We start from the raw sequence: 12,930 nt of genomic DNA, 5'->3' as shown, positions 1-12,930 counted from the left end.
GTACAGATGGATTAGTTAGAAGGGCTGTGTGAAAAATAACGTCCAGCTGGCGAGCACGTGGTACTGCAATCCTTCTTTCTTTGCAATAGCTTTTTGTTGAGGGGTATTCAACTTACACGCAAATTGAACTATAAGAGTAAAAACCCGACAATTCAACAGCCCCTTCATCTTCATATTCAATGGGGTAGTTACAAGGCATTTTACTGACATTTTGGTTGCATGCCGGGAAATATGGAAGTGAAGGGGCCAGCCTTCAAGTGGCACATCTTCCATCTCTCAGCTTCTTCGACTGGCTTGCAAATGTATGGGACGAGCATTGCTCTGTACTTCGTATTTCAAGGTGGTTACGGAGTCAATATTATGTATGTAAAATACAAAGCATCCTACGGAGTAAGACACTATGCCTATCTATGGCGTACCAACGTTTCTTTTTCTTCCTTCCCCTAACAAGCCCATTTTTGTTTGATTTTGCTTGTTTTCATGGCCCATCTGCCAGTCCTTTAACTTCCCGAGCACATTCCAGTTGCCGATTAGAGTTTTCGCCTGCCACGTACTTCGTGAGTACTAGGTTTTCTGGGCAAGCAATGACGGATGAAGCTCTTCGGGTACTTCAAGCGGGGCCTCTTCCTCTTGTCTAGGCCTTGCATCATTTTCACAGCTTGTTTCAGCTCCACTCCCCATTTAGTCCCCGAAAAGACGAAATCAGATTCACTGGCATGTCAGTGTAGGAGTAGTCTCTCATCTGTGTAGATAAGGCTGTTCGTAATAATGATGTGACTGATGAAATTGGTTTGTACCGCGGTACCATCTTCTGTTCGGCTATCACGAAGCGAAAGAAGAAATCCGATATGCGAACAACAAGTCCGGTTTGTCTCCTCGACCCAGATGAAAGCCATTGGAACATTTACATTTTTTTGTGCCATGGTATTATTCGTCAATGCAACAGAGCCGCTTGTGTAAATGTCGTGGATTTGTGGAGGAGTCCTTCACTTTCTTAGTTGCTTCCTTCGTACAGTGAAGAAAGCACTGATCTCAACCCAGCAGGTCTGACGGCCTGCATGCTTCCACCATACAGTAGGTAGTGCCATAATCTTCGATAGTTGGACTTTAAGGTATTTTTAGCTTGTAGTCATAATGGGCCATCTTGTACTTGTCCCTTCTCTTACAACAACACTCGATCCGATGCATCGTTTTTGTGTTTGCTATTACTGAGTATTCCGTAAGATGTACTATCGTAGCCTGGCCAACTTTGCTGCTCATGACACTGTTTTCTCCTATTCTTCATATCCTCGCGACTTGTATCGAGTATATTAGTTTCCGTGATCGTGAGCCAACAGGTAACCCTTAGGGTCCCATGTGACCATACCACTAAAGCTCTGGATTCCAATAAACAATAGTCAGAAATGAATATTTTCAGCTATTCTGATACGAAAAAAGCACCAATTTATATTATTTAATCTTTGTCTCTGAGGCCTCGGCTTTCCTGAGATAGTCAAAGTATGTCTATTATCAAGCTCAGCGTACCAAAAGACCTCCTAGCCCTAGCCTATCGGTCTGAAGCAACAGCTTCATGGGGTGTTTGTTGTGCTCGGAATAACAGACCGTAACAGCATCTTGAAGGCTTTCGTTTGTCGGACATGGTAGCAGCCAAAATCCATCTCGCTTATTATTGACGACATAAGAAAGCATCAGCGTGTACCGGGCAGCAGGTATCTCGTGATACATCTTAGTCGTTAGATATCTAACGATGCTTCGTCAGGCAATTTTTCCAGCTTGCCTTGTAGAGCAAAGCTGACTGTTTTCGTGTCGTTGATATACACTAGAAGCTTTCATAACATCACGCAAGCTAAGGGACCTAACGAGCATGGTCGTAATGGCAACTGGAAGCCCTTGTCTAGTCTAAATTGGATGGCCGACACACCTCGCCCATCTGTGTCTGAATCTTCCGAGAAAGTTATGGCTGGTTCTGGCCTGTCATGTGGCATCAACCTTACCCTCTGGTGGAACTTTTAAGTCTCATTCCAACTCGCGGCTCTGGATCTGGCCCGAATCTGAACTACATATGTATGAAAAAACAGCTCCCTTCATACAATAGGAACCAATTTGTCAGCTTTTAGGTACTTGCTTTTTCGAACCCTGGTCTATCAACAGTGCTTCATGTATGACCTATTGTCGTCTCTGTGCGCCGTGATCTTGTATCCCTGGCAGTCGTCTTAGCATTGCTGGCAAGAAGAGAAATGTGCGCGTAGCAACAGAAAAGCCAGCCGGCCTCATCTATTTAACCAATGCACCCAAGCGGAGTACCCGTGAAAGTAGTTGTGTTTGAAAAGGCAGACAAACCTTCGCAAACACCACCCATCCTATCTGCAGAGCAGCATGCTTGACCAAAGTATTAAACAGCCCCAAGGGCGGCTGTGCCTGTTATGGGGGTTTTTCTTTTTGCCTATTCGAGGAGCCCGCCGTTCCACTGGACGAGAGTGCGGCAACATCTGCATGCAGGTTGCAGACCGCTGGCATTGTGGTGCCTCAAAGTCGGCTGTAGAATTTCGTTTGCGAGAAAGACACCTGACCGACCTCACCGACTGCTGGCTTTGTCAATGGTGACACGTCTTGTGTTCAACACATTCCTTTCGGCCGAGGCCTATTGAGGATCCTCTCATAGCAAGCCAGCAAGACCAGCCTGCTGGGATTCATTTTTTTCACGAAAAAGACAGCGTGAGTGAGCAACCAGGACCGAAGCTGATTTCGTGCCGCTGTCTTTCTTGTCGGGTTCCTCACACGTCTCGGCGCTGGTGAATAATCGAGTATCTGCCGCTTGCAAGTAAGGGATCGGGCGAGGCATCCCAAACAGTCGAGGCCACAGCACAAAGGTCTGGCATGGTCTTCTTTCCCTTGGGCGTAACTCGGCATGCCTGATTGCAACTTGCAGATACTGGGACCGGAAATGCAGCGATCATATTCCGTATGTGATCATGCCTCGTTGGTCAAGCTGCATTGCGAGGCATTTTTCACCCTCTCTCCTCTTCGGCCTAGCACTGTCTCGTTAAGCTTTCTTTTGTCCCCGTCTCTGTCGGCCAACGAAAAAGAAACGTTGGCCATGCCGCTCCTGGCTCGACAACCTTCCCTTCCCGACCCCCAAAGAGCCTGCTGCAGTCTGCGCTGAAGTCTTTGCTGGGCTCGGCGTAAAAAAAATATGCACACTTTTTTTAGTATGGTGGGCCGTATGCAGGCTGTCGCTCTGACGTCGAAGCGTGACCTCCGACGCTCTTCTTTCTCTCTCGAGCATGATATGCCCCACTCACTATTTGGAATGCTCTTCAGCCCCTGGCAAGAACGACGCAGCACAATGCACCTTGGGCGCAGTATCACTGCACAGGACTGTTGGGCCTGAAAGTGTACAAGAACCAGCGTCGAGACATGACGCCAAGCTTCACAGTCAAGTACGGATCTATTGGACCGCTGACGTTGCCTACCGACTTGACAGGGTCTCCGACAAGAGATCATCAGCGAGGATGTCCTGCCACTCAAGGCGATCGTGTAGGCGACGAGCAGGTATTCCGATCTTGATCATAAGCCCCACAACTCTCTCTCAAAGGCAACTGCGCATTGCCTCTTCACAGCTGAAAGACGGTCGGAGTTATGGGCCTTCCGTACGTATAGCTGTTGCGGGGAGAGATCCGCTGAGATGTGACAAGCCGCAAAGAAGATTCAGGGACCAGGGTCCTAGACATTGCACAGACTGGGAGAAATCGGCCGAGTGCAACTACATACGGAGAGGTTACTCTGGGTCTTCTTTCTGCCCCAGCTTGTGGTTGCCTCTGACTGGCTGTTTTCGTTTACCCTCTTGAGCCATCCTATCTGCAAAACAGCCCACATCATCTTGCATCTTCGCTTCGAGCTGCTTCGTGCTTACACTTTAGTCTCCATGTATGTCTCTCTGCTCGGCTCCCCTTTCCAGCCCCAGGCGCAAAGACAATGAATAGGAGACGTGGCAAGCTGCGGCTGACCAGGAATCGCCGGACATTCCCCCCTCTTCGTCATGCACCATGCAGCTACCACAGCGGACGAGGCATTCGAAGCTCGGTAGAGCCATACCACACACGGCCGATAGCTTGGGGGGGCAGACATGCCAGCGGTAGGTATATGTACTGCGGGATGGCAACCAATGCCAGACAGTGGACTCTCCCAGGTCTGGTTCATATTACACATCTCGCAGATCTGCATTCGCCAGTGTGCCCGCGCCTGGTGGACACAGCCGCAGGACAGGCTGAGCACAAGGGAATACAGGGAACGGAGTGAAAGGAGCGAGTGGCCTCCACACACGTCACCCCTAACGCCCAAACTGTAAGATGCCACAAGTGACTGATACCGTCATTTGATTTAAGCCCTGAGACTGATGCCCGGTCTAGCAAGGCGATCGAGGTCCCGCAGACAGCTTTGGTGCAGTGGTGGGTCACGGCAGCCCACGTATGTAGCACGTTCGGAGACAACGGCCATACGAAGCAAGCTATTTCACCTGTCTCCGTGCTCTGCCCCCAAAGAAATCATCCTGACCGTGGATACCATTATCCCGCGCCCCGGTGCAGGTGGATCTGGCTCGTTGCTTGTCTGAGCCTGCATTGCTTGGCAGGCGACGGAAGAGCCGGGGCCAGGTGGAGAGGGAGCCAGATGAGACATCTGCTCTTTTACGGCCTTCTTCTCCCTCGCTTGACTGCTGCTGAGATGCATTGTATCTTGCTCTTAGCTGCCTATGTAGTACTCCGTAGCTGTCACGTTTTTCTTCAGCTGTTAAACCCCACACCCCTCTTCCCTCCATCACATCATTAGCTCCACAGCCCCGCTCGCAATTGGGAAGGAGCTCTTCGTCGGGCGGGACTCGGCCTCGACATGCAAAAAAAAGCAAACTGGCAAAGGCTGACAGAAGGTGCTACCTGCAACATGCTCGCTTATCCGTCTTCGGTATTGCCTTTTCGCACATGTAGCAACCCGACCTTGCTATCACTCCCTACCGCTCTTTTTTATTGCGAGCAGGTGTCAGTCCGTTGCAGCCCGCAAAACTAAAGGACCCACTCTGGTCTCCATCCTGTTCCTTACTTCTCCCTCGGTTACGACTTGCTTCTGTGGCTTCCGCCGCCTATTTTTTATTCATCCTTGTCTATTACTCCGTAGAACAAAACCCGTGCCTCTAGCCTGCTTCTTGATTTCAGACCGGGACCTACAAGCGTGAGCACACCCACACACACCTCGGACTTATATATATACTTGGTAGCTCCCCCTCTGCCCCTCTGCCCGTGCTATAAGTTTCCTTCCCCATCTTCTCTCGACCAGCCAAGCACCTTTCGACTACCAGCCTACTCCAGATCTATCTTGTAAGTTGGGCTGAGCTTCTCTCCTAAAGCTGGTGCATGCGGTGGACGACCTCTCCTAATTGTGTCCTCTTTGGGCCTCTTCAGTACTCACAAACGTTTTATCAGCAAAATGGGTGTCACCAAGACTACGCACCAGGAGGGCAGTGGCCCCAGCCCAGGCGTGGGCCAGCGCGTCACTATTGAGTACACCGGCTTTCTGAAGGACACCTCCAAGCCTGGGAACAAGGGCAAGCAGTTCGACAGCTCTGTCGGCCGTGGCGACTTTGTCACCTCCATTGGTGTCGGCCAGGTCATCAAGGGTAAGAGGACAGGCGCTTTGATTGTACAATGCAGAGTTGCAATTGCAGACTGACCATGCTGACATTGCAGGCTGGGATGAGGGCGTTATGCAGATGAAGGTCGGCGAGAAGGCCACCCTGGACATCTCGAGGTAACCCATTTTGCCCTTCTGACACTCCATTCTGAAAATTCCCGCAGACGCACAGAAACTGACTCTTTCCTCGCAGCGACTTTGGCTATGGCACACGGTAAGATTGGCACAACACCATTTTTATTTAGCCAACCCCAGAAGGAAAGGAATGGTAGGACGGGCCACTAACAAAATTTGTGTACTTAGGGGCTTCACGGGTCACATCCCGCCCAACGCGGACCTTATCTTGTATGTATCCGGCGCGTTCTGTCTGACTGCGACCTGCTGCTAACCCTGCATTGCAGCGATGTCCACCTGAAGAAGATCCAGTAGGCGCAATTTCACCTCTCCTATTCGGGACCGGGCGCATAGGCAAGTGGGAAACTGGAGCATATCACGAACACGCCACCCCAGCAGAACAGGCACATGCATGAAACTGGCAGTGTCGTTGACGGGGGCAATGGGTGTGAGGATTATGTGGTGTTGCTTGTCTGGCCTTTGGTAACAGACAAGCCTGGCACGAATAGCTGGAACGGTAGCAGACGAATAGACCTGATTGCCTACCCCTTAGAGTGTTCTGTGCAACATTATACTGTGCGTAGTCAGGAGCAAAAGCGCCGTTTTGCATCTTCCGGACGGCAAAAGCTGTTCCGGTCGTGAAGAGCGTTGCAAACAAAGTGGACCTTGCAAACGCCTTACTTTTCCTTGAAGCTTACGCAGTACATACAGAAGAAGACGGGTGATACATCGTCTGCTCAACCTCGGCCCGCTTTCCTCCCTTTTCTGGTGAAACTTGCCGACGTAAGATATAATGTCTATAATATTGGATGCGCCAACCTATCGCAAAGGTGGGTCAATCGAATTGAAGCTCAAAAGCCAATTTCACGTGCTCGGGGGCCTCCAACGAAGGCTGAGTATATCTTCAGAAGGAAAGGCCTTGCCATCCATTCAGTTGGTCGGTCACACGTAGGGCTGTTTTCTGCCGCACTCTATCAAACGCAAAGCGTTTCTTTTACGCGATATTGCAGGCTTTTCCATGTGTGATGGTGGGGCAGGCCGCAGACCATTCGTAATCCGTCTCCTGCCCTGGCAGAGCTGATTACTGTGGCAGACAGAAATAGAGGGAAACAGCAGTGGAGGGGCCACGGTGGCGGCTTTTTTGCGGGGGTCTTGGCTATGGGTGCTGGCCATTGCTGCCTGTTTGAGCTTGCCTGCTATGATCGCTTTGCTCAGGAAGAAGGAACAAGAACGGGATCTTCTTCTTACAAATCCGATTGATCTCCATAATTCACAAGACCCGTGCTGCTACGTTATCCGTACTCTTCTCTTGAGCTTGAGAAACCATCCACAGCTGTTATTTCCCCTTCGTCCTCAGCTTCACGTTGTACCTCTAGCCGACCCCGCAACCCAAAACACTGTCGTCTGCTGGTGGGGTTGAGCTCTTCCTTTCTCATTCGCAATCATTCTCGAGCAGCTGCTATCCAGCAACAACGCCTCTCTCTAGACAGTTGCCCTCCTGCATCTTCATCCATCTTCAAGCTGGGGAAGCGAAAGCTGTCGTCCGGCAGCTTGCCAATCTCTACAAAACCCAAAATGGGGGTAAGCTTCCAGCCCTGACTTCTCTCCCCGGTTGATGATGACCTAGTAGTTTTGGGCCGAGGCAAACTGACGCTCGCTTTATCCAGGACACAAAGCTACCCGAAGTCGACCTGGTCACCCGGATGCAGGTCGATGAGTCTGTCGTCGTCGGCAACGACGGCATCGACGAGTCGCTCTACAGCCGCCAACTCTACGTACTCGGCCATGACGCCATGAAACGGATGAGCGCATCTAACGTTCTTATCGTCGGACTCAAGGGACTCGGTGTTGAGATCGCCAAAAACATCGCTCTTGCTGGAGTCAAGAGTCTCACGCTCTATGACCCTGCCCCTGTCGCGATTGCGGACCTTTCCTCCCAATTCTTCCTCCGGCCTGAAGACGTCGGCAATCCTCGCGACAAGGTTACCGCTCCCCGCGTCGCTGAGCTCAACGCCTACACTCCCGTTACCATCCACGACTCTGCGAGGTGCGTAATACGGCTGGATATTGCTGTGTGTTGAATGCTGGCGTGGATTTATGAGACAAAGAGACTGACTTCTCCTCGACGACAGCCTCGCCGAGAACCTGTCACAATTTGACAAGTTCCAAGTCGTTGTCCTGACCAACACCCCTCTCAATATCCAGATTGCCGTGGGCGATTACTGCCACGAGAAGGGCATCTATGTTATTGTCGCGGACACCTTTGGCCTGTTTGGTACCCTTTTTTGCGACTTCGGCTCCAAGTTCACTGTCGTCGACTCTACCGGCGAGAACCCTCTCAATGGCATTGTGGCAGACATCGACGATGATGGCCTTGTGTCAGCCCTCGACGAAACGCGCCATGGCTTAGAGGATGGTGATTACGTGACATTTTCCGAAGTCGAGGGTTTGGAAGCGCTCAACGGCGGCGAGCCAAGGAAGATCACGGTCAAAGGCCCATACACATTCTCCATTGGTGATGTTAGCACATTGGGCAAGTACAAGAGCGGAGGCCTTTACCAGCAGGTCAAGATGCCCAAGCACATCGACTTCCAGAGCATCTCGGCCGCTATCAAAACCCCGGAGTTTATTATGACCGACTTTGCCAAGTTTGATCGTCCGCAGCAGCTGCACATCGGCTTTCAGGCACTCCACGCTTTTGTTCAGACCCACAACCGCCTGCCGCGACCTTGCAATGCCGAGGATGCCACCGTTGTGGTCAGCTCGGCACGCAGCTTCGCCCAGCAGGAGGGAATTGATGTCGAGATTGACGAGAAGCTCTTGACTGAGCTTAGCTACCAGGCGATGGGGGATCTCAACCCCATCGCTGCCTTTTTCGGCGGCATTATCGCGCAAGAGGTGCTAAAGGCTGTTTCGGGCAAGTTCCACCCGATTAAGCAATGGCTGTACTTTGACTCTCTTGAGTCTCTGCCCAGCAACTTTGAGCGATCCGAGGAGCTGTGCAAGCCGCTGGGTTCACGCTACGACGGTCAGATTGCCGTATTCGGTCGTCCGTTTCAGGAGAAGCTGTCCAACATCAAGCAGTTCCTTGTCGGTGCTGGTGCCATCGGTTGTGAGATGCTGAAGAACTGGGCTATGATCGGCCTTGGTTCTGGTCCGAAGGGAAAGATCATTGTCACGGACATGGACTCTATCGAGAAGAGCAACCTCAATCGACAGTTCTTGTTTAGGCCAAAGGACGTGGGCCAGATGAAGAGCGACACGGCAGCCAAGGCAGTGCAGTTGATGAACCCAGACCTGGTGGGTCACATCGAGTGTCTTCGTGAGCGTGTGAGCCCCGAGACAGAGGAAATTTTTGGCGAAAGCTTCTGGGAGGGCCTAGATGGTGTAACCAACGCCCTGGACAATGTTGAGGCACGTACCTACGTTGACCGGCGGTGCGTGCTGTTCCGCAAGCCACTTCTCGAGAGCGGCACTCTGGGGACCAAGGGCAACACACAAGTGGTGCTGCCGAACATAACCGAATCCTACTCGTGGTCGCAGGATCCGCCTGAGCAGTCGTTCCCCATGTGCACGTTGCGCAGTTTCCCGAACAAGATCGAGCACACTATCGCCTGGGCGCGCGAGATGTTCGATACCAACTTCGTCAAGACGGCCGAGACAGTCAACCTGTATTTGACGCAGCCCAATTACATTGAGACAACTCTCAAGCAGTCGGGCAACGAAGTGGGCACGCTGGAGACGCTGCGCGACTATCTCAAGACCGATCGGGCACTCACTTTTGAGGACTGCGTCAGCTGGGCGCGTATGCTCTTTGAAAAGCAATACAACAATGCCATTCAACAGCTGCTGTACACCTTTCCCAAGGACTCCGTCTCGTCGACTGGCACACCGTTCTGGTCCGGCCCGAAGCGAGCTCCCGATCCGATCAGGTTTGACCCTTCCAACCCGACGCACTACACCTTTATTGTTGCCGCCGCAAACCTACATGCTTTCAACTACAACATAAATGTGCAGGGCAAGAGCAAGACCGACTACCTTTCTGCGCTGGACAACGTTATCGTTCCCAATTTTTCGCCCGACCCAAGTGTTAAGATTCAGGCTGACGACAAGGACCCGGTACGTGGCAACCGACACAGAGACACAATCAGAACAAGAGCTGACAATCCTACAGGATCCGAACGCAGGCGCATTTGACGATGAGACCTACCTAAAGAGGCTTGTTGAGTCACTCCCGGCGCCGAGCTCACTGGCCGGCTTCAAGCTGGCGCCTGTCGAGTTTGAGAAGGACGACGACACGAACTTTCACATTGACTTTATCACGGCTGCCAGCAATCTGAGAGCGGAGAACTACAAGATTGAGACAGCAGACCGGCACAAGACCAAATTCATTGCGGGTAAGATCATTCCGGCCATTGCGACGACGACGGCACTTGTTACGGGACTGGTGATCTTGGAGCTGTACAAGGTCGTGGATGGAAAGACGGACATTGAGCAGTACAAGAACGGATTCATCAACCTGGCTCTGCCGCTTTTCACCTTTAGCGAGCCAATCAACAGCCCTAAGATGGAGTACCAGGGCCCGGATGGCAAGGTCAAGCTGGACAAGATCTGGGATCGGTTCGAGCTTCCGGATGTAACTTTGCAGGAGCTGCTCGACGACTTCGAGAAGCGTGGCCTGACCATCTCAATGCTGAGCTCGGGAGTCAGCCTGCTGTACGCGTCATTTTTTCCACCGGCCAAGCTCAAGGACCGGTACGGTATGAAGCTGAGTAAGCTGGTAGAGACGATCTCGAAGAAGCCGATCCCGGAGCACCAGAAGGAGGTTATTTTCGAGGTGGTGGCCGAAGACATCAACGAAGAGGACGTGGAAGTACCTTACATCAAGGTCAAGGTCCGGTAAACTGAACATGACAAGGCAACTTACAAATTCGGCATTGCATTTTCATTGGTATTGGTACGAACTTTGTTGGGAGAATTCAAAGCTGCGAAGAGTACAGATACGGGGGGAAGGCGATGGGTGGCTTCAGCCCGTCCCGCCATAGACTTTTCTAGGCTCTACTCCGCTCATTAAGACTCTATTGATAGTTCTTGATAATTCCCGACCGATTGGAGTGTGGTCAAGTTTGTAGCAACATTGAGGTGCTCTGTTAGCCGGCCGCTGCAAAGACCTCTAGCATAGAAACGCCACGGGTTACGGACGCAGTCTGGTCATGTGATGCTGTACGGAACTCGGCGGGGTCGGTATCGGGGCTGGAACGGGCGTCCCCACTTACGTCACCATTTGTCAAGCTCTTGTAAGGACGACATAGCGAGAGGTGGGGAAGCGACGAGAGCTAGAAAGGATAGTAATACAGTAGCTCTTTACCAACATTTGTCACTATGTAGTAATCGATGACTGGAAAAGCTCAAAGAATGGACACTTCGAAGAGACAGAACAGAGATCTGGGCCTACGTGCTATGCGAGATCTTAGCTTGGATACTTGACCATATAAAGACCGTTGCCCTTTCTGTTTCCCTGTTCATGCACAGCTTTAACCCCACCTGTACAGTATCTCAGTGATACGATTGGTTTCCTTTCGAATGCACCTCGTCGCTGTCCGTCCTGCAATTGCCCACACCCGCATCAGCAGCATCGTCATCGCCCTCTGCAGCCCCACTGCGAGAGAACCGAGCCAAAGAAGCTTCCACAGCAGTACCCTCTCCAGCTTCCGTTACTCTGCCGTCCGCCAAGCGGCCTGGAACTCTCCAGCCAAAATGGTGAGATGATGTTCTTCCATGGCGCCGTGATGTCTGTGGTTTCGTGTCCCGACCGGCAGCTCACCAGTCCCTCTTTCCCGTCTTTCTAGGCAGCCCGGAGCTTCAAGATCACAGACTGGGTCGACCCCAAGGACAAGTCGGGCGAGTTTAAGCGCCAGACGAGCTCGTTCCGCGACTGGATCGGCCGTCCGTCCGAGGAGGGCGGTGCAGTTCAGTTTCCGGTCGAGAAGGATCGGTACCACCTCTACGTCAGCACGGCATGTCCCTGGGTAAGGCATCCTTCTCTCTAGATCTCTCCGTCTCATCGACGTCTGCTGACGGAAAGCACGCAGGCCACCCGCACGCTGATCGCCCGCAAGCTCAAAGGCCTAGAAGACATTGTCTCCGTCACGGTTGTGCACTGGAAGCTTGCCGAAGGTGGTGAGTAGAGTCTTCGGGCCGAGCTTCTCTCCCTTCAATCGTTATATCCCCCTCCTCATTCTTCTTCTGACTGCCATACCCCCAGGCTGGCGGTTTGCCACGGCAGAAGACCAAGACGCCCCTGGCGAGCACGTCGAGCCCGACCCAGTCCCGGGCCACGAGGATTTCACCCATCTTCGCCAGGTGTACATTGAGTCGGCCGAGGACTATACCGGCCGCGTGACCGTCCCGGTGCTCTACGACAAGAAGCAGAAGCGCGTGGTCAACAACGAGAGCAGCGAGATCCTACGCATCTTCAACAGCGCCTTTAACGACCTGCTGGAGCCCAAGTACAGGAACATTGACCTCTATCCTGAGGCTCTCCACAGCGAGATCGAGGCCGCCAACGCGTGGCAGTATGACAACATCAACAACGGCGTCTACAAGAGCGGCTTTGCCACGACCCAGGCGGCCTACGAGCGCAACGTCGTCCTCGTCTTCGACGCCCTGGACCGCGCCGAAAAGCATCTGGCCGGAAATACCGCCAACGGGCCATACTGGTTCGGCAAGACCATGACCGAAGTTGACATCCGGCTGTTTGCTACCATCGTCCGCTTCGACGTGAGACTTCCGTTTTCCTGGCTTGCCATCGCTTTGTCATCTGCTTACTAATCAAACTCTCCAGCCCGTCTATGTCCAACACTTCAAATGCAACTTGGCCGACATCCGCTCCGGTTACCCGCACCTGCACAAGTGGATGCGCAACCTGTACTGGAACGTGTCCGCCTTCAAGGACTCGACCGACTTCTTGCACATCAAGAGCCACTACACTAAGAGTCACACCCAGATCAATCCCTTCAGCATTACGCCCTTGGGCCCGAAGCCGGATATCTTCCCGTTGGACGAAGAGGTGCCTGCCGTCAAGGCCTCTGGAAAGCTGTAGATGCGGAACTAATGCGTGCAGTAGCATAGGTT

At 52.3% G+C, this 12,930-nt stretch overlaps 3 protein-coding genes across 3 annotated transcripts; all 3 read left to right on the top strand.

Moving 5' to 3' along the window:
- Positions 1-5,478: 5,478 nt before the first annotated feature.
- CMQ_1255 (fkbp-type peptidyl-prolyl cis-trans isomerase) lies at positions 5,479-6,111 on the top strand (the record flags this gene model as incomplete). Its single annotated transcript, XM_014318334.1, has 5 exons — positions 5,479-5,668; positions 5,739-5,799; positions 5,876-5,896; positions 5,986-6,027; positions 6,084-6,111. 5 exons carry the CDS (start codon positions 5,479-5,481, stop codon positions 6,109-6,111), a joined length of 342 nt encoding a protein of 113 aa, XP_014173809.1.
- A 1,260-nt stretch (positions 6,112-7,371) lies between these two features.
- On the top strand, positions 7,372-10,699 carry CMQ_499 (poly(A)+ RNA transport protein; the record flags this gene model as incomplete). The annotated part of the gene is made up of 4 exons (XM_014317578.1): positions 7,372-7,377; positions 7,464-7,843; positions 7,929-9,915; positions 9,971-10,699. 4 exons carry the CDS (start codon positions 7,372-7,374, stop codon positions 10,697-10,699), a joined length of 3,102 nt encoding a protein of 1,033 aa, XP_014173053.1.
- Positions 10,700-11,379: 680 nt separating this feature from the next.
- CMQ_716 (cell wall biogenesis protein glutathione transferase) lies at positions 11,380-12,898 on the top strand (the record flags this gene model as incomplete). Its single annotated transcript, XM_014317795.1, has 5 exons — positions 11,380-11,556; positions 11,646-11,825; positions 11,889-11,976; positions 12,062-12,576; positions 12,641-12,898. The coding sequence occupies 5 exons, from the start codon at positions 11,380-11,382 to the stop codon at positions 12,896-12,898; spliced, it is 1,218 nt and encodes a 405-aa protein (XP_014173270.1).
- Positions 12,899-12,930: the final 32 nt, after the last annotated feature.

This window comes from Grosmannia clavigera, assembly GCF_000143105.1.
Source record: "Grosmannia clavigera kw1407 unplaced genomic scaffold GCSC_140, whole genome shotgun sequence".
Lineage (NCBI taxonomy): Eukaryota > Fungi > Ascomycota > Sordariomycetes > Ophiostomatales > Ophiostomataceae > Leptographium > Leptographium clavigerum.
The sequence above is the reverse complement of the archived record's forward strand: the minus strand, read 5'-3'. Positions and strand labels throughout refer to the sequence as shown.